This window comes from Acipenser ruthenus, chromosome 46 (genome assembly GCF_902713425.1).
Source record: "Acipenser ruthenus chromosome 46, fAciRut3.2 maternal haplotype, whole genome shotgun sequence".
Classification (NCBI taxonomy): Eukaryota; Metazoa; Chordata; class Actinopteri; order Acipenseriformes; family Acipenseridae; genus Acipenser; species Acipenser ruthenus.
The window spans coordinates 59,238-87,145 of NC_081234.1; the positions used below are offsets into that span (position 1 = coordinate 59,238).

At 40.9% G+C, this 27,908-nt stretch overlaps 2 protein-coding genes across 2 annotated transcripts; one reads left to right on the top strand and one right to left on the bottom strand.

Annotated features, from left to right (window-relative positions):
• Positions 1 to 5,483: 5,483 nt before the first annotated feature.
• On the top strand, positions 5,484 to 10,965 carry LOC117397961 (bone morphogenetic protein 10). The gene is made up of 2 exons (XM_033996941.3): positions 5,484 to 6,164; positions 8,068 to 10,965. The coding sequence occupies exons 1-2, from the start codon at positions 5,822 to 5,824 to the stop codon at positions 9,030 to 9,032; spliced, it is 1,308 nt and encodes a 435-aa protein (XP_033852832.3). The 5' UTR covers positions 5,484 to 5,821; the 3' UTR covers positions 9,033 to 10,965.
• A 10,191-nt stretch (positions 10,966 to 21,156) lies between these two features.
• LOC131721007 (cholesterol 25-hydroxylase-like protein) lies at positions 21,157 to 27,846 on the bottom strand. The gene is made up of 2 exons (XM_059013791.1): positions 25,766 to 27,846; positions 21,157 to 22,114 (listed from the first exon to the last, which is right to left on the bottom strand). Exons 1-2 carry the CDS (start codon positions 26,191 to 26,193, stop codon positions 21,742 to 21,744), a joined length of 801 nt encoding a protein of 266 aa, XP_058869774.1. The 5' UTR covers positions 26,194 to 27,846; the 3' UTR covers positions 21,157 to 21,741.
• Positions 27,847 to 27,908: the final 62 nt, after the last annotated feature.

Below are 27,908 nucleotides of genomic sequence, written 5' to 3' on the forward strand. Positions count from 1 at the left end.
TAAACAAAACCCAGCTTGGATTGTAACAGATTTGCAGTGATCCGTTGCTTGTTTATATTAATGGAAAGCAGGCTGCTACATGACATCACTTTGGAGTACCAGATTAACATGAAGAAGAGATCACTTTGCATGTTATCAGCCCAGAGGGATGAGCGTTTTAAAATAAACACAGCTGAGAAAGTCTGGGTACCTCCTTAGATAAAAGGTATAAGACAAGACCCAGTGGCCAAGTTAGCAGGGAATCTGTCAAGCTTCATGTATCTACTTCCTTAAAACTATTCAGTCTTGAACTAAGAAGACTACGCAGTGATCTGATTCAAGCATTCAAAATTCTAAAAGGTATTGACAGGGACTTTTTCGATTTGAAAAAAGAAACAAGGACCAGGGGTCACAAATGGAGATTAGATAAAGGGGCATTCAGAACAGAAAATAGGAGGCACTTTTTTACACAGAGAATTGTGAGGGTCTGGAACCAACTCCCCAGTAATGTTGTTGAAGCTAACACCCTGGGATCCTTCAAGAAGCTGCTTGATGAGGTTCTGGGGTCAGTAAGCTACTAACAACCAAACGAGCAAGATGGGCCGAATGGCCTCCCCTCGTTTGTAAACTTTCTTATGTTCTTAACTGTACCTGTTACACAAAACAGTGTCTCAAGACAGAATAGTATACTGTACTTCTGCAGAAATCTATTCGGCTGATCTAGAAATCATTAAACGTGAATGTTTTCCTTTTCATTTATTTTCTTCTGTAGTGTAGTTTACAGTAAGTATTATTTGCACTTACTGTAAACTACACTGTGTTTAAATATGAAGTTTGCATTGTAACCCTGTGCTGCCCTGGAACACCTGTGAGTCGCCTTGGATAAAGACATCTGACAAATAAATATATAATAAAATAACAATAATCATCTCCGGTCCTAGAAATATGCAGTGTATGCAAATTGGTGGTGGGAAACAAAGAAGGGAACTTTTTAATTGGATAATAATAATCAGAATGGTATGTGGTTGTTTATTCCCAAGCTGTTTCCTAACAGCACAAGGGGCAAGAGACTGATTTTAAGGGCACACACATTTCCTTCGCTAACTCACTCCCCAATTAGTCACTATGACAGTAGGAAGCCGTGTCGGTGTGGTCATCTAAAAAAAAAGCAAAGAAAATGCCATTTCATTTTGTCAGAGAAATTCCATAAATAATTGGCAAGTCCGTTTTTCCCCAGATAAGTGCCAGCAGCCTCCCCCAGTCGTTTGTCAGTGGATAGTGTCTTCTCCCTGGCCCATCTTGCTTCCATCACAGTCACACTGTCTCTCGGTTGCCCTTATCGCACACTTGACACCCCCACCCGCCGACAATTTCAGCTGCAGAAAACTTTAAATTTAGCAGGATCGCTAACTTTACCGCTATGTCAAAAATTTCCATCAGGGAAACTTGCCTTGTTAGGACTGATAGTAGCATTTTCAGCATAACACAACTTTGGAGATCCAGTCTCATCATTAGACATTAGGAACTGGCATTCACTGTGTCCCAGCAACGACTTCCCAAAGTGGTCCACGCACAGCATAACTTGCTTGGTCCTTTAACTTGCTTGGTCCTTTAAGTCCTTGGGAGGCTGTGTGGTCCAGTGGTTAAAGAAAAGGGCTAATAACCAGGAGGTCCCCGGTTCAAATCCCATCTCAGCCACTGACTCATTGTGTGACCCTGAGCAAGTCACTTAACCTCCTTGTGCTCCGTCTTTCGGGTGAGACGTAATTGTAAGTGACTCTGCAGCTGATGCATAGTTCACACACCCTAGTCTCTGTAAGTCGCCTTGGATAAAGGCGTCTGCTAAATAAACAAATAATAATAATAATAATAACGAACTAACAACCTCCATCATCGAACTATCATTTAAACGCTTGAAACTTTAAGGGCCTCTGTTCTATTAGTAAGCTGCTTCTTTTTTTTCCAACTACTAACACCAATTTTGTTGCATTACCAGAATGTATTAAGTTATATAACTTTTGACTATAAATATTGAACAATGTCATTCAAGACAATGCTGCTTCTTGGTGCAGTCCTCAATCTCTCTGTGTTTTTAAATGGCTCCATAACTTCAACTTTCAAACCAAGTCAGTACCTGCTCTCTCCATGTCGGGGTAGTCCCTGAAGTTTTACTGTGGTTTAACAGGTTATCTCCATATACTATAAAAGCAGACAAATGATTGCCGTGAAAACACCTCCTTTTACTCTAGCAGAACCAAAGCCGAAACGTTTTTTGTTGAATGTTATACCAGCACAGCTCAACACAAACTGCCTTACAAGGTTACTGCAGGCTAATGATGGCACGGTCTTTAAGCATCATTTAAAAGTCAGATTTTCGCACCAGCTATGGTCATTATGTTTGTGGAGGAGGACAGAAGGACAGCTAGCTTAGATAAAATACCGGACTCTTGGAAAGCTGATGGGAATTTGCGACGGACTGTGAATATTGCGAGGTGTCATCATCGTGACCCACACTGTGCAGTATCTGCTCTCCAACACCCAGCGCTGTGCCCACATGACAATCCTCAGCACCGTTAAGTGCTGTGGAATTTAAAATCTTTCAAATCTGACGTAAACTCTTTTTTTTTTTTTTTTTGGTATTTACCCAGAGTGCAATGTCCTATACTTCCTTACAAGACGTGAATGAGGACTGAGAAGAGCGCTCCAGTGTTAAAACAATTGGAAGTGATTTGTTTCAGCTTACGCGTATTGATTTATAGAATATAAACTTGCCCAGTGTTTTAGGCATCCTCTTTCAAAGTGTGGACCTTTTTTTATGCATTCACCCTGCCTGCCTCCCACACTACGGCTGTGCAGAAACCTGTACCCCAAATTGTCTTTAAGAAGTATTTATGGGCAGGTATTCAATAAATCCATTCACTAATGTGTTGATTTCAAAAAGAGACAAGCTGTCCTTCCCTCACCTTTACAGTTGAGTCCCAAGGCGGCACACCAGTACGACAGTAAAAATGTCAGAGATGAGAGGAAAATAACCTGCCAATTGGCTTTTAAAACACGCAACGCTGGTTCGAGTACAGGCTCTTTCACAGCCGACCGAAGACGGGAGCTCCCAGGGGGCGGTGCACAATTGGGCGAGCGTCGCCCGGGGGGTGGGGGGCGGAAGGTTTAGGTCGGCCAGGGTGTTCTCGGCTCACCAAGCACCAGCGACCCCTGTAGTCTGGCCGGGCACCTACGGGCTTGCCTGTAAGCTGCCCGAGAGCTGGGTTGTCCTCTGACACTACAGCTCTTGGGTGGCTGCATGGTGAGTCCGCTGTGTGAAAAAAAGCGGTCGGCTGACGGCACACTCTTCGGAGGACAGCGTGTGTTCGTCTTCGCCCTCCCGAGTCAGCGCAGGGGTGGTAGCGGTGAGCTGAGCCTAAAAATAATTGGCCATTCCAAACGACTACATTTTTATATTAAAAAAAAAACAACACGCAACGCGGGAGTTAATTGCCATTAATTGGTACTCAATTGTAAACATGAGGTAAGGACAGCTTGTCTTGTTTTGAAATCAACGCATTAATGAATGGATTTACTGAATACCTGCCAATTTTTTTTTTAATACTTCTTAAAGGCAAGTATGGGTTTCTGCGCATCCCAAGTGAACACGATAACTTCCTTAATTTTTTTTTTGCATTTGTAATCCAGGAATAATGCTCTTCATTAACTGAGCATCAGCTTTCTTTTAGTGTGCATTATGGCATGGGAATTCACATTCAGCCAGAGGAAAAATCTGAACCCTGTCGCAGTAGTGCAAGTGTATCTGTGGGAGCTAAGAGGTCCTGTTTTTCAACCATTAATTTCTGGCTCAAAACATGAAATTAAAACAGGCTTGCCTGCCCTTAAGCAGATAACAATCGCTAACAAGTACCCAAACAATCTTCTTGGACATAGATGAGACTCTTCCCTCAGAACTGCCAAGATTTTGCGTGAAACCACTGTTTACAAACACAGCTGCTGGGAGATTAGCTCTTTCCTTAGTGGTGCAGCAGCCAAAAATGACTTGTTTTAATAGGCTTAGAGCATTGTATTTGTATCGTATTATTTATTATTATGGTTTTTCGATACTGTAAACACCCTGTGTCATTCATTTAAGCTAATTTAGCGATGCAGACTTCTTTAAAAGGCTCCTAATTGTGCTGTGTACTGTACATTTTAGGTCCTTCATTTTGCTTTATTGCATGTACAGTTTCCTGGGGATTTAGCTCTATCTTCTGTTAGCTGTTTTTTTTTTACATTTAGTTAATTATGTGGTTCATATTTTGGTCTCTGTGTTGTTAATATCCAGGGTTCATCCAAAAAGTACTGCTGCAGAGAGAAATACGAAATTAATTAATTTAATACATACCAATATTCAATAGATGTGCTTAGGGAACACCTCTGCAAAGGCCACCTGTTGTCTGTTGTAACTACAGTTTTCCCAGCTCCAGATATTTTTGCTCGGATATATCCATCACAGAAGCTAATCTATCCCAGTGTGAGCAATGGAAAGTGGAAGGAAATGGAGTAACACATCCTGGAGAAGAATTCCTTTAAACAATTGATTCAAATCTGTCACAACCTTTCCCAGACCTAGGCATCCGTCAGTGGCTGAAAAAACTTCCTATACCACACCACACACTACAGCTATGGACAAAAGTTTTGCAAAGTTTTAGGATGAGACATATATATATATATATATATATATATATATATATATATATATATATATATATATATATATATATAGAGGGAGAGAGAGATAAATATATATATATATATCAATCAAAGAAACTACAAAATGATACTGCTACGGGAAGACATAACCGTAGTACAGTAGTATTTCATGTTAGATTTACTTAAAGATAAATGTCATTTTTCTTTAAGTAGATGGAAAACTACAAAGCGGTGTGTAATTCAATATGTTAACGGAACATTATTCAGCAGATTTCATTCGACTTTATGAAGCAAAATTGGATCATTTTATAGGGTAATGCAAAACTTTTGGCCAGAGCTGTACTAGACACATGATCCTCTTAATTTTTGTGTAAATACATCTTATTTTGTTCGTACAACTGCCCACGTGATACCAAAGGGTAGGTGCATTTTCCAATTTTTATAAACTGTATTAGAATTGACAACAATACTTCTGCCAATCGCAAAGTAATGCATAAATCTACAAAATCACGTGAGCTGTCTTTCCGAGCCTTTGCTTATGAACATATAGTTTGATTAAAGAGTTGATGGAATCACTTACAGAAGGGAAATCGCCACCATGAAATAAAGACCATCCACCCAACACACACTTCCCAACCCCCACCCCCTTCCCACCACCACCCTTGATACAACTGTCCTATCCAATATTGTGAGCTACTGAAGAATGTTTACAAAATGCTCATTAAAGAGGATTAGGCAGATAACACACACACACACACACACACTCAAAATCTGGTGCAGAGCTTCCCATTTCAGAGATAAGAAAAGCAGGCTAGGATGCCGCAGGCAGGCAGGCAGGCAGGCGAAGCAAAGCCATCCTGTTACTAGAAGTGGAGAGCGAGCGTGTGCGATCACAAGCTAGAAAGAAGAGCACCACTATCAAACCTGTCTACTCTGGATGACACCAGCCCAACTCTCTCTCTCTCACTCTCTCTCTCTCTCTCGATTATAAAACTGCTGCCCAGGCTAAAGCCTTCCACCAACCAACCAACCAACCAACCAACTGAACCGAACAACCAACCCCCATACATCTCACAGGCAACTGAGCAGCCTGCTTATCCCCAAGCAAGAGAAGCCAGACAAGTGTTTCAGCGCAAGAGCCAAGAATATGGATACGGTGGGGCTTTGCGCAGCCCTGTGGTTCTTCGTCCACTCTGGGATCTGCAATCCCATCATGGCACCAGTGGACCTGCATCCCGGGGCGGACCCAGATGGATACCCCTTTTTGAGCGACCCCCTCCTGGAGCAGGACAGCGGCCTGGATTTCCAAAGCTTCATGCAGACCATCCGGCACCAGTTCCTGAAGACGTTCAACCTGTCTGGGCTGCCCCAGCACGAGGCTGCGGCCAAAGTGGACCCCCCAGAGTACATGCTGGAGCTCTACAACAAGTTCGCCAACGACCGGACTTCCATGCCTTCAGCCAACATTGTGAGGAGCTTCCAAAACGAAGGTAAGGGAGGACAGTAGGATTGACAGCTGTGGCCAGAGGTTTTCCATCACCTCCAATTTTAGGATTGAGACATACATAAACATAATTTAGATCTTTTGTTTTGTGTAATCAAAGAAACTACAAAATGCTATCCAAAAAAGTCTACCGGAAGCCACGGTACAGTATTATTTCATGTTAGATTTTGAAATATCAGTTTTTCATTAAGTAGATGGGGAAACTACAAAGGGGTGTGCAATATACTACAGAGTTCAGTATGTGTACTTGAGCACAAAATCCAATGATCGGGGTAATACTGCAAGCGAATGAGATAATTTATGGAAACAAATTGCATTGTTTATATTACATTTTGAATTTTGAAATACCCTCAATTACATCTGTTTCCAAAATCGTAATGCATACCGAATATAGAACAGATGAAAACAATTATTGCAGAAGATGCTTGAATTGAGCCATTGGTCTGGAACATGGTGCTTGTTTGATTTCAGTTAGATAGGACACTGTGCAGAAATGTTTAGGTTCCTTCTCTTCTAATATTGTACTGTGGTGTAGCTGTGATGCATTACAGTTTTAATAACCAAGTACATATACTGTAGAGTAATACCCCTCTTAAAAATTTACCACAGTAATTGTGCACAGTAATTGTTTTTCAATGCTTTTCCCATAGTTATGTTATGCAATGTTAACTGATTTTTTTTTTTCGATAATTATTTCATTTACAAATACAAAAAAGTGGCTGAGACATATGATTTATTTATTTATTTATTTATTTGGCAGACGCCTTTTATCCAAGGCGACTCACAGGTGTTGCAAGGCAGTACATGGTTACAATGCAAGCTTCATATTTAAACACAGTGTAGTCTACAGTAAGTGCAGATGTCAGTCTTGTAGTATTCTGGCAGCTTTTAAACCGTGTAGTACGCTGCCATAATCCACTGTTAATTTACTAAGCCTCACTGAGTTATTTGACACATGATTAAAGAACTTCCCATTGGCCAAAGTTCACAACCTTTATCAGCTTCCTGTGTTTTTGCCTCATTGAAAGTTTGGGAGGAAATGACTTTTAGGAACCAGTTATCACAAACTAAATCAGCAAGGTGGGACTAACAATCCCATATGCATCACGCACCATTGTAACACATAACGGCTGTTCTGAATGAGTGCTAGTGACCAGTTTCATACTCTTATCTACTTTCTGATCCAGTGTAATTTGACACGCAAAACCCACAGTGTTTGTGTTCGTGGAGAGGGGAATGTACTGTAAACAGGAACCCAAAAAAAGGAACAATTTAAATGTTGCTTTTTCGTACGTGATGTGCAACGCTATTTTTAATTTGATATTGCAAGCACTGAAATAATCTGTGTGTTGTATTTTGTTTATAGAAATATAGAAAACGACCGTATTCTTTTCAATTTAAGGCCCTTGAATTAAAGTCGCAGCCCATGTTTCCCCACCCTCAATTTGAGGAAACAATATAACCTAAAATAAAGATGCATTTATAAAGATACAACCTCAATTACGCATGTAAGAGCCATTTGATACAAAATAATACTCCATTGTTTTTGCAATGAAATGCTACAAACTCATCTATCAGGCATATTGGCAAAGCATGTTGTATATTAGTAAATGAACATGCCTGTAACAATAACCAATCTCTCCTAGGCATCATCCTCTTTATTACTTGACATCTCCCAGACAATGACTCCCGCTTCTTTGAAAATAGCAGCCTGTATGTCAGTTTTCCACCTTATTCTGCTGATTTTAATTTTGTATAACTGATGGACTATCCAGCAGTCCTAATAACTGAACAACAAAAAGAGACGTGGCAGGAATTTAGTAGCACACATTGTGAGTGTTTTTATGTACATAGAGAAGTTCCTAAGCTGCCCGGTTTTGTTCTTCTAGACACATCCTCCTACCGAATGGACATCAGTGGGATCCGGAAACACTCTCTGCTCTTCAACATGTCCATCCCTCACCACGAGAAGATCACCATGGCCGAGCTGCGTCTCTACACCTTGGTGGAGCGAGACCGCAGGATGTACGAGGGCGTGGACAGGAAGGTGACAATTTACGAGGCGCATGAGGATATAGAGGCGGAAGAGAGACGTGGGGGGAACGACGGTCACGGCCGATTGGCCGAGCTGGCTTCTCGTCAGGTCTACGACACAGACAGCGGGTGGGAGGCCTTTGATCTCACGGCCGCCATCCGCCGCTGGCGCAAGGCCGACTACACCACCCACCGGCTGGAGGTCCACATCGAAAGCCTGGGAGAGGACGGCGAGGGGTACGGGGAAGGGAACCTGGACATCGATGTTAACCCTGAGGCCAAGCATGTGCCCCTGCTCATCGTCTTCTCGGACGACCAGAGCAACGAGAAGAAGGAGGAGAAGAAAGAGCTGAACGAGATGATCGAACACGAGCAGCTCCTGGAGTTTGAGATGGACATGATGAACGGGCTGGAGGACTCTCCCAACGAGGAGTCCCTGCTCCAGATGAGGTCCAACCTGATCTACGACACCACCTCCAGGATAAGAAGGAACGCCAAGGGCAACACCTGCAAGAAGACCCCCTTCTTCGTAGAGTTCAACGAGATCGGGTGGCACTCCTGGATAATCGCCCCTACTGGGTACGAGGCCTTTAAGTGCAGCGGAGTGTGCAACTACCCTCTGATTGAGCACGTCACCCCGACAAAGCATGCCATCGTTCAGACTTTAGTCCACATGAAAAACCCACAGAAGGCTTCGAGGGCTTGCTGTGTCCCCACTAAACTGGACCCCATATCCATCCTCTACTTGGATGATGCAGGGGTTGTCACTTTCAAATATAAATACGAAGGGATGGTCGTGGCGGAATGCGGCTGCAGATAGTGGCGGATGCTGTTGGGAAAAAAACAAATAAACAAACAAACTTGCAAACAGTTTAATGCGGGAGTATGTAATTTCTAGGTCTGTAAATGTGTACATTTTGTATATCGTATTTAAAAAAAGAGAAGATTATTTAATTGTGTGTACAGTATTCATTTTTGTGAATAGGATGAATGTTTTTTTTTTTTTTTAATTAAAAATTTAATAAAGCTCATTTAATCAATATTGCAACCGGCACAGGCAATGGGTTTTAGATTAATTGTACAAGACAATACGTTATTATAATAATGTTCGTGCGATTTTGCAGTTACTGAATTAATAAGGTAAATGTGCCAGGTCTCTTTGCCAGGTATTTGGTGTCTAATCGCAACTGGTGGTTCCCATTTAAAAAACTGTACTTTTCAATGGAATACACCTCGGAGAATGTATCCAGATTATCTATACAATCGTTTTTACAAGTACATTTAAAAGGGGAACACCTAAAATGTGCTAAAACAAAACAGGCTATGAGAAATGAGGTCAGACCAGTATGTTTCAAGCCTTGATTCTCTGTATTATTTCTCTGTGAAGTAAATGATCAATGCATGTATATTTCTAACAGGGTTCTGTCATAAACTGCAGCACTGGAGCTGTAAATAGAGCAGAAAAACAATTGAATATTTCACCAGGTTCTTGGGTTGCTCAAACGAGGAGCGAGAGACAGATAAGACTAATACTGTCTGCTTTGTGGCTTAAGAAAATATCTTGTTACTTTCAACTTCAGATGCACCCTCCGCCTTCCCATGATTGTGGTCAAGGAATGTAAATTGGACTTCAGTTTTTGATGAAGAACCACAGTGACAATTAACAGTGGCTCTTGGTTTAAAGTGCATGAGTGTAAATTCAAATAATTCACCCTCGGGACTACACAAGGACTGTTGAATTCAGCCCTCTGAAACCATGCAAATTGTCACCACAGCATTTGTTTTTCTATACGGTAATATGTTGACAGGTGTTGCAGGCTTTTACTCTTTGAACCTTGGCAATGCTCTTACCCTGAAAAGAAAACGAAATTGCAAAAGGAGAAACCGAGAGCATTTTGTTATGCGTAAAACGCCTGGTGGTCCGGTGGTTAAAGAAAGGGGCTTGTTACCAGGAGGTTCCCAGTTCATTACCAGCTCAGCCACTGACTCATTGTGTGTGACCCTGAGCAAGTCACTTAACCTTAAGAATAAAAAGTCAATTCAGTTGCTGACCTTCCTCTGCTGCAGTTACAGTACGGTAGTGGATAAGGAAACGACAGTCCCTTCACGACTCTGCAAACACAAGGCATCGCTGTCCTTGACCACCATTCCACAGCATCACATGCCGTGTTAGTGCCACTCTCTTGCTCCTAAGCCCCAGCTGATACGGAGGTGTCGGGGCTGAGAAACATTAGGCCCGTCACTCCATCGACACGACCTGCCGAGCTGTCAAATTCTTGGGCTAGCGGTGCTGACGAGGACTCCTCCGGCCCAGCTTCACTGTCCTGCGTGTCTCTTTTACACTTTTATGGCAAAGACCTCACTTATCGGTGGAGGTGATAAGTGGCAATGTCTTTTGAAGAGCTCGCCCCCCAACACTTCACGGCTCGACGAAAAACACTTTTTATCAAATACTGGCTCTAACTGGCTTTCGGTTGGATTCACGCAACCCCCCCACGTGCTAGTCCCCTTCTCTCTGCTGCTTACTGGCTATTTATTGATTTATTTATTGCGGCATTGAGAAACTGTAATATAAAAGAACAATTTTTGTGAACTTTAGCTTTGTGGGAATATTGCATTTTGTAAAAACCTGTATTTTAAATTCTTTGCAATCACCATTTAGTGATTTATTAAAGTTTTTCGACACGCAATTTAAAGAATTACCCCTTTGTCTTTTGACTTTTTTTTTGTTTGCTAAATAAATGCATATACCAGTCTACAGCTATGGCCAAAAGTTTTGCATCACCTACCATTTTAGGTGATGAAATTTCTAAATTTGTCTGTTTTTTTCGTTAAGTATATGGAAAACTACAAAGCTGTACGTAATTCAATCTGTTAAGGTAACATTATTCAGCAGGTTTCATTCGACTTTATGGAGCAAAATGTGTTCATTCTATAGGGTGATGCAAAACTTTTGGCCACAGATGTAGGTCTTAACTCCAAGCAGGTCCTTGAACCTGCTAAGGAGTCAAATAACTAATTTGGGACACAAACTGCAATGGATCTCAAGGGCCAGAGTTGTACACCACTGGCAAATAGTTAACAGGTACAGCTTATTCATTTTATTTAAAGTGCTAACTGCTTGTAATACGCAGTGCATGCCCAGTCACACTGGTGCAGCAGCCAGTTGCACAGAATTGGATTTCCATTTTCACGTCTGCATCCTTTATTTAAATATTCCGTTTGCTAAGCAAGCTGTGAAAGTGTGCATTGCTGTACCAGATTCTTCTAAAGTATAATGCAAAGTAAGAAGTGCTCCCTCCATAATTCACTATCTGACTCTTGCATGAAAAATGCGAAATATTGAAAACAGTGAATCGGTGCAGAGCTCTTTTATATACAGTAAAATACAGTATTTGTACAATTTACCTTTAATATGGCAGGATCGTGAAATACAGAGGGAGCGCTACCTAGGCATTAACGAACAGAACAAAGAATTGATGACAAAAGCACGTCCTGTGTGACGGACTGCCTGACGACTGCACAGTGCTTTGGTTTCCAGGGAAACCTGTCCAAACACAACATGGTAAGAGATGTAGAAATGACAAGAGGCCTGTGAGTGTGAGATTCTGTACTGACTCAGGGAGGAATTCTCATGACAGGCTCTCCTGCCAGCCCACGGAGGGGGGCAATAGCACTCGAGACACTGCAACGGTTTATTAGCCTTCCAAATGGGGATGGCAAGGAGTTATTTAACCGGAAGTCAACTATTTTTAAGGTTACTACGTGCTACAGTATGCTGGTATTTCTGTTTTGCTAAGTTTTGATTATTATTATTATTATTTTTAGAGAAATCAAAATATCAAATGCATCCATATTTGCTCTTATTTTTGCTTGAAGCCCCCCCCCAGGCTACAAATTAATAGAATTGGGCACTTCAATTTGGGATCACCTTACAGCAGCTTGTCAGTGGTGATTGCAATGGCTTATAAGGTTGCTTTGCAGTTAGCTTGCAGTTTGTCACAGTTGCTCCCTCGTTTACCTTGCTTATTTGTACAATGCAATTCAAACTACCTGTTGGAGGAATCGATCCCACAATACATTCTGCATGTAAACCAATTTCGAGATGGAACCGGTTGGGTTTAGCAAGTGAATTCTGAACGCTTCCTTTTTTTTTCAGTTCTATATAAAACAGAGTACATGTTACATTTCATGTTGAATATATTCTAGTCTTTTTTGTGTTTTATTGCATGCGTCACATCAATGCAAAGATAATACATGCACACAAAAACGTACTGTCTGTTTTCTGATATCTGTTGGTACTGGAGGGTGGTATGGGAAATGTACTTCTGGTGAAGATTTGGGAAGTCTATTTCTCTTGAAAATTATCTTAGAAAATTATCTTAAAAATTCTTTACAAAAGCACAACCATCTGCTAAGTGTTTAGAAAACGCTGGTTGGATGTTGATATTGTGAAATTAAACTTCCTTTCGAACCACAATGATCTGGTTTTCACAGCGCTAGTTGCTAATGAGATGAGAATGTCAGTGAGCCTCATTTACTATAACGAAATGCAGAACAGGGGACATAGACCCCAGCTGATAGGGAATGTTTACAAAACTCCTGCAGCTTACTCATTAATGTAGCATTTATAAATAGACATGATTATCTGCCCATTTTAATAACACATTACTGAAAGGCAAAACTATCTAGAATTTGTTTAATAAAAATACATATTTCTATTCGCATTCTTTCACAGGTTGTTTCTTTTTTGGCTCCTGCTAGTACTGGGATTGTCTGCAAGTTGTTGAAACATTGCATAGATATTTCCAGAAGCCATCATTCACTAACCCTAACTTTAACCTCTTGTACACTTCAGGCAGGCTGTAATATTTGCTTTCTAGAGAAAATTTTTCCTTTGGCATTGCTCTAATATTGACCTAAGTTTAAGTACATTGTAAAAAAACTGACTGTCTAAATATGTGTTTCTATGGTTTGTTGTCAATAAATGGATATTTACTTGAAATGCATTGATAAAGACTTCATATTGAACTAACTGAAACCTTTATAGCCCTAATCAGGATGGACTGGATGAACTTGGACTCCCACTTGTTTTATCTGATACAGAAATGAATTAAGGGGCTTGATTTTAAGCTTTAAACAACGTTATTTGATAAGGCGCAGGTGGAAGCAAAACCTGTGCAGTATAATGTTTATTATTAATGAATTAGTTATTCAGCAGACGCTTTTATCCAAAGCGACTTACAGAGACAAGGGGGTGAACTATGCATCAACTGCTGCTGCTGCAGATTACAATAGGACCTCGCTTGTTTGACGTCTCATCCGAAGGACGGAGCACAAGGAGGTTAAGCGATTTGCTCAGGGTCACACACACAGTGAGTCGGGATTGAACTGGGAACCTCCTGCCTGGTATCAAGCCCTTTTTCTTTCACCACTGGAGACTTGACCATAAGCTTTAAACGCCATTATTTTATAAGGAGCAGGTGGAAGGAAGCAAAAAAAAACCTGTTCAGCACAATGATGAGAACCACTAAAGCGAAATACAGGCCAAACGTTTTTCAGGACATCTTCCAACCCTTCCCCTCTCCTCTAGCAGGTCGGGCCCCTTGTGACAGTGAGCCCTACCAGGCTCTTAGTGTGACGCAGGCAGCTGGCGTAATGGTTAACATCACCAGCCCCCACTTACTGTATCTCGTCCTCTCAAATCAACCATTAGTGATCCGCAGGGTCTCGGGACCAGGGTTTACACTGCAGGGAGGCTGTTTACAGTAAACCAGGAAACCAACAGGTTAAATCTCAGACAAATGCATTCCCAATAAAGGAAGCGTTTCCGAGAGGGAAAGGATTTCCTTATTATGTATTTATTGTATGATATCTCGAACTCGCTACGTGAGGGTGCCAATGTAAGCTTCTCCAGTGTTGGTGGGTTCTGGGGTAGCGCTTGCAAATATCTGCAAGGAAAAACTCCCTTGCTCAAAGCAACAGATCTGCACCAATGTGTAACAGACTGTCAATGACCTCAATCCACACAGTTTCTGAAGAAGACCATACTATTTGAATTAATCTTTTGCAGAGTGTCACAATGTATTTGTAACTTGAGGCGACCCTTATAGAAGTTTACCACAGTACAGTTCCACAGCTTTCCCATACTGTCCCTTCACCACAGTATACCCTGGTTTGCCGTATTTTTTAATATGCTTTGCCAGCACAAGGAGGTTAGGTGACTTGCTCCGGGTCACACACAGTGAGTCAGTGGCTGAGCTGGGATTTGAACTGGGAACCTCCTGGTATCAAGCCCATTTTCTTTAACCACTGGACCACCAAGCCTACCAGTAAATGTAGAAGCCAAAAAAAAAAACCCAAAACGAGGGTGAGCCAGATAGTGTGCTCACTCCCTGCCTTGCGCGTGACAGTAAGAGTGTACCAGGGCAGAGTCTGCGGAGAAGGGTTTCACCCTCAGAGTGTTTGTTTGTGCGTACGTACTGAATAAGCGAACGAGAGAAAGGGGAATCGTGGTTATTTACCAGGGAGGAAATGTCCTAATTACATTTAATAAAGGCCAGAGAGGCCTGACCCGGGGTTGTGTTTTCAAGTTCGCATTTAGAAGAGGCATTGCGTCCGAGATCCTGCCGATAAGCCCGGGCCTGTGTGACAGGAAGCCTTGACTGCGTATGATGTGCTACCAGGCTGCACTGCTCTGTGGGAGGGGCACTCTGGAGCGGCACCTCCTGCCTGTGGTACGTGTGCTCCAGCACACACTGCTTGTCCTCCGCAGGCCGGATGCCACCCGCCCCGCAGCAATTTACTGCGGTAAAGTATGGTTCAAGCATAGTAAAGCATAGTAAAGCTTAGCTTATTGCAAGCATGGTAAAGCATAGTTAAGCTTAGTTAAGTTAGGAGACTGTGTGGTCTAGTGGTTAAAGAAAATAGCTTGTAACTAGGAGGTTCCCGGTTCAAATCCCAGCTCAGCCACTGACTCATTGTGTGACCCTGAGCAAGTCACTTAACCTCCTTGTGCTCCGTCTTTCGGAAGAGACGTAGTTGTAAGTTGTAAGTGACTCTGCAGCTAATGCATAGTTCACACACCCTAGTCTATGTAAGTCGCCTTGGATCAAGGCGTCTGCTAAATAAACAAATAATAATAAGCATGTTGATTCAATCAAAACTGTGGTACTGTACATTGTATAAGGCTGTAAAAGAATTTAAATTGAAGTGCTGGGACAAATATTTGTTCATAAAAAAAAAAATTAAAAATACAAAAAAAAACAAAAGTGAGACAGTTATAAATTCTCATATACCAGAATTTAGAAACGACTCCATCAATAAGATATCACGAAAGGAAACAGCTGCCACACATTCTAACGCACAGAATGCGTTCCTTTATTAGGCATTTGGATACCAGGGTTATTTAATTTTTATTTTACTGTAAGATGATACAGATTATATTTTTGTTTTTCCAGTTTGTTCAAAATTAAAGAATCAAATGCTTGTTCAAATTTGAAAAGAATATTCAGGTGATTTTATTGGACTTACTAAACAATACTGCCACCTGAAGAAGAGACCTCTGAGGTCCTGAAAGCTTGTGATGACTAAATACTGTTTAGTTAGTCCAGTAAAAGGAATCACCTCTCCTTCTCTTTGCCTATCAGCTCTGGACTGATAGGGCTACCATTTCACCTATCAAAAGGATATTCAAACCTGATTAAAAGTTTAGCAAAGCTTGATAAAAGCACAGCAATTCACTCAGAGCTACGGTAAAGCATGGTCAAAACATCATAGCAGTAAAGTTTTACACATTTAAATGGTAATAATAAAAAATTAAAAAAAACTACACGTAACCAAAAATATTTTGTTTCATGGGGGGGTCTTGCACAGATTTTTAATTTTTTTAATTGTAACTGAACATTACAGTACTGTGTATGGGGGGGGGATCATTGCAACATACTGCAGGGGGTAGTAGTGTGCGATATGAGAATTGAATGCCCACCCCGAGGGGTAGGATGCTACGTTATTCAATTGTCATTTATCACACACTATCCCATGCAGTATTGTTTATAATCTCTGGTGAGCATTTTTTTCCTGTGTTGCTTATTGTGGAATTCCTTTCAGCTTGACGGCTCGATGGGGTCGCGCTCTGTTAATGAGCGCGTGTTTCCGTTATTACAGGAAATATCAACTGGAAGAGCCCAGTGAAAAGAATTGCTCACCAGTTAGTGCAATGCTATTAAATTCTAACTCCCTCTATGGTGTGAGAAATCATTCTGCAGCTCCGGTTCACCTATTCAAGGTATAATACAAATCTTAACATGCATAGAAAAAGGGTTCGCTTTGAGATCATTCCAAGGTAGGTTGGGAACAGAAAAAAAAGCAAATGATGTGATTAGTGAGCTCAGCTGATATTGAATTCATGTATCTGCAGGTTAGGAATGTGTGTGAGTGAATATGGGAGAGTGCTGTTGGGCCAAACCCTAAAACTACACAGCATTTAGAATACACTTACCATCAAGCTATCTGAGAGAGAGAAAGAGAGAGAGAGAGAGAGAGGGAGAGAGAGAGAGAGAGAGAGAGAGAGAGAGAGAGAGAGAGAGAGAGAGAGAGAGAGAGAGAGAGAGAGAGGGTCAAAACCTGAGGGACAGGCAGTGAGCACTTTTAATTGCACTTATTAATTGTTGTTATTATTATTATTATTATTATTATTATTGTTTTTATTATTATTATTATTATTATTATTATTATTATTATTATTATTATTATTATTATTATTATTAACTGTTACTGTTCTTATACATTGTTATATGTAAACAATATTACTTTGGCAATACCTAAAGTCACGCCAATAAAGCACATTTTGAATTTTTTTAATTTAAATTTGAGAGAGATTGATTGTGCACTATATATATATATATATATATATATTAGCTCAAAGACTGTATGCTTAAATTAGATATGAAAGGATGGAGAAGGTAAATATATACTCCATTCAAAAATGGTATACTAATTATATATGTATATACTTGGTTTCTATATATTATTTATGGTGATAGGGTCTTTCCATGAAGTTACTTTGTGCTGAAAGAATAGCAATACAAAAAAGGTCAAACTCATCTAAAATGTAAATCATTTATGACTACAGTTTAATTGTTTGAGGTCTCCCTGCACAGGAATCGATTTCAGGTACAGTATTTCGTTATGCTCCACCATAAACAGTGCTACGCTGCGACTGAACCTGCTACACCTAACAAAAAACAAAACGAGTGGATATTAATTTAACCCAAGAATAATATGAAAATATTACAAAGTCTTACTTTTTTGGTAATAAAATCCACCCCCAAAATGTCGTCACTCGTACCCGCTGCTGTTTCGTTCAGTCGCTGCTCTCCCATCAACAAAAACGGCTGAAAGAAATTCAAACTGGCTCAACATTCTAACCACGTGGATAGAATGCAGCGCTGGATTCTATAACGGTTTTTTTGTACGTCGTTTGATTTTATTTGTTTATTTCCACAGTACTTTTGTGGTTGAACCGCTCCTCAGTCACGCAGATAGTGTAAGTACATGACAAATTTAATATATATATAATTAATCTTACCTCTGATTAACTTTAGCAATATTATCATCGGTACTCTTTTTGTTCTTGTGTTATGTCGGTCATTTTGCTAATTTTCCAAATGGAATTGATTAAAAACGACAGCGTCTTGGAGCTGGCAGGACTTCCTGTGATGTAGGTCACAGCAGGGTCTGGTTTCCAACAGGAGGGGTCGAGTGAAAAATGCTAATACGTGGAAGGAACTGCTATATTAATGTTAGTACTGTACTGTACTACTTATTTTAAGTTATAGTTCTTTACTGCCACTAGGTGGCAGAAAGGTCTACAAAATGACCAGCACTTCTCTCAAAATTTGCATAGCATGATGATAATGTAACATGTACAGTAAGGTGCTGTATGGACTTGGGTACACTCGCCTTGCAGTTCAGTAGAGATGACTCAACTTAGGTGAATTATTGTTAAATAAATGTTATCCAAAATGAAAACCTAGGGAGTTTCCATTGAGAAGGGGATTCCATATTCCCAATAGGCACATAAATAAGATGGGGTTGTGTGTGGGAGGTGGGGGGACTACCTTTGAATACCTGGGGAGGGTTAGGGTATTTCTTTAATTTTCTTCTTATTTTTGTCCAAACTAAATTACTTCTGAGTTACATGTCATATTACATAGCAGTCTCGAGATGACACGGAGACACTTTGCGGCTTGGAACCTGGTTTCAGGAGGCTGGGTTTCAGGCCACTGCGTGTCACACCAGGCAGGGAGACTTGGGGTTTGATACAGCAACCTCAAACTAGGCCTCCTGGAAGCAGGTTCCTGAAAAAGAGGCTTTGTGTTCCCTCAGCTTTAACCAGAGCGGCGTTGAAGTCTGGTCCCAAATGGGTTTAAAAGATCTATGCACGCAGGGGCTGCAGCAGAGCCTGTCACTGCTAGAGCAGTACTGTCAGACCTGGGCCCTGGCAGTAAACATGAACAAAACTAAAATCATGATATTTCAGAAAAAACCCAGATATCAGGAAAGTAGATACATCTTCACACTACACAACACCACAATAGAGCACTGCATGCACTACACCTACCTGGGCCTAAACATCAGCGCATCAGGTAGCTTTAACCCGGCAGTGAATGCACTGAGAGAGAAGGCCCGCAGGGCTTTCTATTCCATAAAGAAAAAGCTATATAAAACTCCCCATTAGAATTTGGCTCAAAATTTTTGAAAGTGTTATCAAACCCATTGCCCTCTATGGCAGTGAAGTGTGGGGTCCGCTCACAGAGCAGGATTACACTAAATGGGATAAACACCCAGTAGAAGCCCTGCACACAGAGTTCTGCAAAAACATCCTGCAAATACAGAGAAAAACACCAAACAACGCGTGCAGGGCAGAACTAGGTCAATATCCATTATTGATCTCAATACAAAAAAGAGCAATTAAATTTTGGCTTCATCTAAAACAAAGCAACCCAAACTCCTACCACAGTAAAGCCCTGCAGTACCAAGAACTGGGCCAAAAGAAGAGTCCCCTCAGCCAGCTGGTCCTGAAGCTCACTGCACTAACACACACTAACACCAACCAGCCTCAGGACAGCACTGCTCCAACACAGACAATTCGAGTGAACCAAATTATAACACAACACAAACAAAACTACCTCACTTATTGGGACACACACACAAAAACACAAAGCAAATCAGAGTGCTATCGGGCCCTAAAAAGACACTACACCCTGGCTGAATACCTGAGCAGGGTGAAAGACAACAAGCAGAGGCAGATCCTAACCAAATACAGGGTCAGTGAGCACAGCCTGGCCATAGAAACAGGCCGACACAGGCAGACCTGGCTGCCCAAAGAGGACCGGCTGTGTCATCACTGTCAACTCCAACAAGTAGAGACAGAGATGCACTTTCTACTGCAGTGTATAAAATACACAGAAATAAGGGAAACTTTCTTCCCACAAATAAAAAATCCCTGCAAAACATTCCCAGACCTGCCAGACTCTCAAAAACTCCCAATCCTCCTCGGAGAGGAGTCCAGCTGTGTCCAACTGGCAGCCCAGTACACAGCCGCCTGTCACAGCCTGAGGGACAAACAGTGAGCACTCTACATTAGTTCAAGTCTTGTTATATTTCATTGTTGTTATTGTTAACTTATTAATAACGTGGTTATTATTTATATTTGTTTACCATTATTATTATCATTATTATTCTCATCAGTGTTATTGTCTATTTAATGTTCAGATGATGTACTGTGTATGCATTGCTTTGGCAATACTGTGAATAATGGTCATGCCAATAAAGCACCTTTGAATTTGAATTTGAATTTCACAAAGGATAAGAAACTGCATGCAAATAATAATAATAATAATAATAATAATAATAATAATAATAATAATAATAATAATAATAATAATAATAATAATAATAATAATAATAATAATAATAATAATGATGACAATGACAACACAAATAGCAATAAAAACACTTTGCTTTAACTCAACATCTTTGCCTTTCCATAACACTGTTTTTACTCTGAGGTACAAAAAAATAACTCAGTGATTTCAGAAAATCAGGACTTTTGCTGTCCTCAGCATTTAAGTATTTTTTTTTCAATGACATCCTAAATTGACATTTAATTAAATGTTTATATTTTAAAGTAGGATCAATTTACTACAAGTTATCAATAATATTTTGAAAAACTGCTGTGCAATAGGAGTCTTATTTCCATCCCCTGTGAACACACTGACAGCGTTATGCAAGATTTTAATTCCTGGGGGGTACGGAGATGCCAAGCCACACACATGGGTAAAACAGGCATTTCCGTCAGGCGCTTCCAAGTTTCCAAGCAATGAAAAAGAAGACAGTACCGTACGCGAACAAGGGTCCAGACAAAAGAGATTAGCTACCAGTTACAGTATGAGGTGATGAAAACATTACTGTGTATCGTTGTGGGGTTTCATATAAGCTGGGTTAATGGTGGGGGGTCATGGTAGGAACACATACGGCGGTCTATTGGAATGATTTTAATGATGCAAACTGTGGCAGATCTTAATAGAGGGAATTTATTGACACACTATAGCATTGTAACATTACTATATACAATTAAAATAGAGTGTAATATGGCAGAATTGTTAGGGCGGCGGTATTTAGATTCGCTGCTGTAAGATCTTTAAAATAGACCCCACAGTGAGGGTGTGCGGGTTTGGTTTGGGTTTGGTTTGTCTGGACACTTTTCACGCGGTCAAGGCTGGCCAGTGGCAGGAAAGCCGACCCAGAGACAGAAGAAGCTGCAGTTTAATGGCGGCGTGGCGCACTTTTATTAAACTCAAACCAGAAATCAAAGAACAAAGAAACACAGACACAAGGGTCAAAACAAAAGGTTTATTATACAGAAACACTTTAAGTAAACACACCTAATGGTTTCAGGCTGAGCAGCTGCCTTCACTGGAACACTTCTTCCAAACCCCTCTTCCCACACAAAGGATTTCTCTCTGCTTTTATACCATGTGGTTGGGGCTTAATTGATCAAGACATATTCCACAGGGATGGAATTAACCCCATCACTGCCAAACAAATACACACACTGAGAGCACTTTGCCCAGCACTTGTTTTTTTTTTATGAATCATCTTCCAAGTATTAGTTACCTCACAAACCTCATTACTTACTCTTGTAACAAACAGAGTTGTCTTTTATCAAGCAGGAACGTGGAAGGGTTTGGAACGAAAAATTAGACGCCAGTGCCATACCACTGTCAATAGGAGTAGGGCCAGGAAAAAACTAAAACGTTCCTTAAAGTTTGACAAAGAGTCCAATGTTTATAAAACATTCCCTTATAGGCTGAACTGAGATTTGAAAATAAACTATTAAACTAAAAAAACAAAAAAAAAACAGTTATTGTGAAATAATAATAATAATATTAAAAAAAACAGCCCTTAACTAAACATTCTTTAAAAAGAGTCCTTTCAGTGAATTGGGGGGTCCAGTTGCACCCCTACTTTTTCAGGGTGGGGCCCATGTAGGTCCCAAAGATCCGGTCCCAGTGGGTGAAATAGGGGGCGTAGTTCACTCTGAAGCGCTGGTGGTGGATGGTGTGAAAGGGGGCCCCTCCGAAGAGGTTAAAGGGCAGCAGGCGGTGGGTGCCCCAGGGCAGGTCGTAACCGCAGTGATCCTCCACCGATAGCCAGATGTTGAGGAGGTGAAAGGTGATCTCGCTGAGCGGGTGGCAGCCCAGCAGAGCCGCGCTGGAGACGGCGAAGCCCTGCAGGGACAGCACCTCCCAGTAGCTGGAGTACTGCGCTGCAAGGGCAAAGGGGTCCTGCACCTCGTGGTGAACACTGTGGATCTTCATAAACAGCCAGGGCACCCTGCCAGGAGCACAGGAGTGACATTAACACCTTATTATAGGTGAAAACATGGTGAAGCACAGGCGAGCATTGCAAAGCATATTGAAAAACAAACCATGGAAAACTAACCCACAGCAAAGGACCATACGGACAGCTGGAAATAAATCATCTAAATGCATGGCTGAAATCGTAGTGCACACCTTCCTTGAACATTGGACCACATTCTACAGCAAGGACTATCTATATAGGCGGGACGGACTGCACTTAAATAAAAAGGGAACCAATCTACTCGAAGAAAGGATCCTCGAGGAGGTTCAGAAGCATTTCAATTAGATTGGAAAGGGGGAGAAATCAACAAAAAAACAGAAGGGAGATGACATCAAAACAAGGGCAACAGCTCAGGTAAGACAGTCATTAAATGTAATTATTATTATTTTTATTTATTATTTCTTAGCAGACGCCCTTATCCAGGGCGACTTACAATCATTACAAGATATCACATTATTTTTACATACAATTACATTTTTTTTTTTTACATACAATTACCCATTTATACAGCTGGGTTTCTACTGGAGCAATCTAGGTAAAGTACCTTGCTCAAGGGTACAGCAGCAGTGTCCCCCACCTGGGATTGAACCCACGACCCTCCGGTGAAGAGTCCAGAGCCCTGAGCCCTAACACCTACTCCACACTGCTGCCCTCTAAAGTCTCAAAAACTAAATGTTACAACTTGAAGCTACTGCACTAACAAGTAACTATGATGTGATAGGTGTTACAGAAACTTGGCTATACGAGAGTGATGGAGACGAATATAATATTAGTGGGTATGCACTGTATAGGAAAGACAGGCAGGACAGAAGAGGTGGAGGGGTAGCGCTATACATAAGAAATAGTCTTGAAGCCCAGGTGTTAAATCTGGAAGAAAACAAAGCAGAGTCAATATGGGTCAGAATAATGGCCAAAAACTCAAAGGGCATGATAATAGGGGTATGCTATAGACCGCCAAATTCAGACACTGAGCAAAATAATCTGTTATACAATGACATTCGAAATGCGTGTAGCAAAGGAGAAGCCATACTAATGGGGGATTTCAACTTCCCCCCATATTAAATTGAAAAACCCGGTGGGGAGCACGACAGACGAAATTGAAATGGTGGAAATGACAACTGACTGCTTCCTAACGCAATTTGTCAATGCACCGACTAGAGGGGAGGCATGGCTTGATTTAGTCTTTTCAAATAACAAACACAGAATAACTAAAACAGAGGTCAGAGAACCATTGGCAAACTCAGATCACAACATGGTGTCATTTGAAGTTATTTTTAAAACCCTAAAAGTAACAACTAAAGCTAAGGTTTACAATTTTAAAAAGGCAAACTGTCAAGGAATGAAAGAGAGACTAACAGAAGTAGATTGGAGTAAAATAGAAAAAACATCCACGGAAAAAGGATGGCTATTTTTAAAAAATGTAGTACTTGAGGCTCAAAACAATTACACCCCAAAAGTAGACAAATCTAAAACAAAATGGCCAAAATGGTTTAATAGATCAATTAAAAAATATATTCAGTGAAAAAAAGGCACTTTACAGAGCGTTTAAAAGGGACTGAGAATAAAGTACACAGAGTACTTGGAACTGCAAACGCAAGTCAAAAAGGAAGTTAGAAAGGCCAAGAGAGAAATCCAAATGAGCATTGCCAAGGGGGCTAAAACCAATTCCAAAAAGAGATACAAATGGCAAAATTATAGATGAAGAGAAAAAAATTAGCAAATATATATTAAACAAAAATAAAAATAAAAAAGCACCGCTTTTTACTCAGTCCCCCAGGGCTATTGATGTGATCAATGCAGATCCGGGGGGTAAACAATATATTCTCAATGTGTTTCTTTTTTTTTTTTTTTTTAAAGCTATTAACACATTTCTGACAGTTGGTGTAAAGTGTTTTTGCAGTGTAACACCGCTAAATTATTATATAAATCAATCTCGGCAAAGTAACAGAAAAAAACAACTGAAAAAATAAATTTGTTGTTTTTACATTCCGTACCCCATTGCATTGGTGCTTGCAGACAGCTGTCTTGGCAAGTTGCTATTTCCTTGGTCCACAAACAAGTACAGTACTGTGAATTAAACAAGATAAGGTGCAGTTCTACAGTTAACATTGCAGAAAATGTTGGAAGGCGTTGGAAAGCCATATTCTCTGCAGAAAACATGTAGACATAATAAATACTTGTCGCAGTAACTACAGCTCGCTCTTTGTGACCTGATGGAAACAAACCTGGTGATCCAGCGAATTATAAAATATATGCACCATGTTTAAACAAGCAACTTTGGAAAAACAAGAAGTTAACAGACATTTGATTCCCACAGACGACAGAGTGAAAAATCAAGAGATCATTTTAAACTCTTTTTTTTTTATTAACAGAACATTGTGATTTGTTTTAAGTTGTACACAGACTCTTTAAAAAATGTTTTTATTAAACTTACATGACATGATGCGTTTGTTTTTATTAGCACTATATTTATTTACATTTTCCATGGTAACATAAAATGAAGCAAAAAATGTCAACTTGTGCTTAAAATAAACATTTACAATATGAAATGCTTAGTATTGCAAATAGGCCCAAACGAGTGGATGATTAGCTCAAGTTCAAGAGCTCTTGTCTTGTGTGTGTGCCGCACTGAAAGTATTTTGTGTGGCTTCTTTTATAGGTTCAATGTTTATTATTATTATTATTATTATTATTATTATTATTATTTATGTTGACTCAGAAATGTCTTCATCTAGACAATGTGGGGAAGCTATAAAAAAGGCCAACAAGATGCTCAGATATCTAGTGAAAAGTGTTGAAGTTAAATCAAGGGAAGTAATGTTAAAACTTTAAAATGCATTAGTAAGACCTTGACAAGAATATTGTGTTCAGTTCTGGTCACCTCGTTACAAAAAGGATATTGCTGCTGTAGAAAGAGTGCAAAGAAGAGCGACCAGAATTATCCCGGGTTTAAAAGGCATGTCGTATGCAGACAGGCTAAAATAATTGAATCTATTCAGTCTTGAACAAAGAAGACTACGCGGTGATCTGATTCTAGCATTCAAAATCCTAAAAGGTATTGACAATGTCAACCCAGGGGACTTTTTTGACCTGAAAAAAGAAACAAGGACCAGGCAGGTTTCACTCTCAGCCAATCAAAACGGCAGGTTACAGAACAACGCATAACTGCATTAACTGTGTATCGTGGGCTTTTCTTTTAATTGGAGCATGATTTACAATTAGTTAACCCTGGAGGGTCGTGGGTTCAATCCCAGATGGGGGACACTGCTGCTGTACCCTTGAGCAAGGTACTTTACCTAGATTGCTCCAGTAAAAACCCAACTGTATAAATGGGTAATTGTATGTAAAAATAATGTGATATCTTGTAACAATTGTAAGTCGCTCTGGATAAGGGCGTCTGCTAAGAAATAATAATAATAATAATAACTGATATGAGACAGCGTCGACTGGACACATTAACTGATAAAAGAGAGAGGGTCAACTGGACATACTAACCTATAAAAGAGACAGGATCTACTGGACATACTAACCTTTTAAAGAGACAAGGTAAGCTGTAGATACTGACTTAAATAAAAGACAGAGTTCATATTAACTTGTTTGGAAACGTGCCTCCTCTGCCCTTACCTGTGGATCAGCACGTGAAACATGAAGTACATGGTGTCAAACAGGAGCAGACACAGCACCACCTCCGACAGGAACCTGAGGCAGGACGGGGCTTCCGGAGGCAGGCTGGAGGGGGGTCGGAGGAGGTAGTGCATCAGCAGGGTCGTGGGAAGGATGCAGGCCACCTGGTTCCACGCCACCCTCCCGAGGCAGCCCCACCACGCCGTGGGACCCACGGGACCCAAGCCACGCAGCTTATAGCGCCAGAGCCACGGCCACCACTGCCCCAGGCACTCCAGCACAGCGAAGGGGAGGCACAGGGAGACATTGGCCACGAAGGAGAAGCATGCTGGGAAGAGGGGAGAGAGCAGGATGTCCTGCCGACACCTGATTGGATCCCACGCCGGCTGGAGGAGGAGCGAGTTCTGGAGCTCGCAGCTGCCATTCATTTTTGTGTTTTCAGAAAAGAAAAGTTGTTGTAATTTTTTTTTTTTTTTTTCAGAAATCCAGATACAAACGTTCTGTATTTTTCACGACACGGAATGAGGCTTCAGTCTTGGTCTTGCAGGGTTTTTAAGCCTGCGTTTTTTAAGACTTGATCGAAGTCTGTAAAGGAGCGTGTTCGTATATGTCCAGCCAGTAAATCGCTTTTACAGAACGTGTGCATTTCCGTCCCGTGCATTGATAATGTACATTTCTCTTTTATTTATTTATTTATTTTTTTGTAAATGAAGAAAAAAGAAAAAAAAGTTTCAAACAAACTAAAAGCAAAATAAAGGCAAAAAAAGTTTTGGTCAAAGTCTTCTTTCAGGGTCTTCCAGTTTCCACCTTTAGCTTCACTGTTGAAAGACACACTGTGAAGACTCACTGGTCTACTTTTAATAGGCACACTTAATGAGGGACTGGGAGGGGGATTCCATTCATTCAAGGAAGTGATTCATTGATCCTACTCCAATGTAAATCTGAAAAAAAAGAACATGCATAAACACAAACATCTGGCTTACCGGAGTCTTCTCTGCGTTTTAAATAAGTAACACATTTCAGCCAGGCAGTTCTTCTAACTGGTCTGGGTTCTCAGGCACTCAGTGTAGGCTCACAGGCATTCATTCCACAATGCATTGTGACACATCGAATACACAACATAATCACCCTTTCCCATCATGAAGATTATAGCTCCTCTTGCGAAACAATCTTTATTTAATTGCGATTTGCATTCTTCTTCTATTGTTCTTAAGAAACCGCTGTCAAAAAAAAGGGACCCTTTTACATATCGTTGTTTCTAGCCACCTGCATTCTGCAGGAGTCCTAGCCACCTGCTGGCCGCTCAACACATGTACACCTATCGTTTGTAATGCTCCTAGCCACCTTACACACATCTATGCTTGTAAAGAATGTGCTTTATTGTCAAGGTGTTGATTGAACCTTAAAGTAAAACATAAGCAGGTGCAAGTAGTATCCCTAGCATTGGCACTGCCCTTCACCATCCCTCACATTGGCACTGCCCTTCACCATCCCTGGCATTGGCACTGCCCTTCTCCATCCCTCGCATTGGCACTGCCCTTCAACATCCCTGGCATTGGCACTGCCCTTCACCATCCCTGGCCCATCCCTGGCATTGGCACTGCCCTTCGCCATCCCTGGCATTGGCACTGCCCTTCGCCATCCCTGGCATTGGCACTGCCCTTCTCCATCCCTGGCATTGGCACTGCCCTTCTCCATCCCTGGCATTGGCACTGCCCTTCACCATCCCTGGAATTGGCACTGCCTTTCTCCATCCCTCGCATTGGCACTGCCCTTCTCCATCCCTGGCATTGGCACTGCCCTTCTCCATCCCTCGCATTGGCACTGCCCTTCTCCATCCCTTGCATTGGCACTGCCCTTCACCATCCCTAGAGGGGAGGCATGTCTTGATTTAGTTTTTTCAAATAACGAACACAGAATAGTACAGAGTATACATTATATAATATGATAGTCTCCACCATGATACAGTCTCCACCATCTCTCCATCTGTGGTTAAATTATTATTATTTATGAACCTGTTTTTACTTTGATGCACTGTCAATGTTAATTTGTGATGTTAAAGCTGAAAATCGTGTTAGAAATCACATTAAATATCCCAATTTCTGTAATGCTAATAATACTGAATACTGAAAAAAAAACAACT

What these genes read in the sequence shown, in the direction of transcription:
- LOC117397961 (XM_033996941.3), top strand. Translation starts at nt 5,822, where the DNA reads ATGGATACGGTGGGGCTTTGCGCAGCCCTGTGGTTCTTCGTCCACTCT. An exon ending in GAGGAGCTTCCAAAACGAAG is followed by an intron (nt 6,165 to 8,067) that starts GTAAGGGAGGAC and finishes TTGTTCTTCTAG; the next exon opens with ACACATCCTCCTACCGAATG.
- LOC131721007 (XM_059013791.1), bottom strand. Translation starts at nt 26,193, where the DNA reads ATGAATGGCAGCTGCGAGCTCCAGAACTCGCTCCTCCTCCAGCCGGCG. An exon ending in TTTCACGTGCTGATCCACAG is followed by an intron (nt 22,115 to 25,765) that starts GTAAGGGCAGAG and finishes TGCTCCTGGCAG; the next exon opens with GGTGCCCTGGCTGTTTATGA.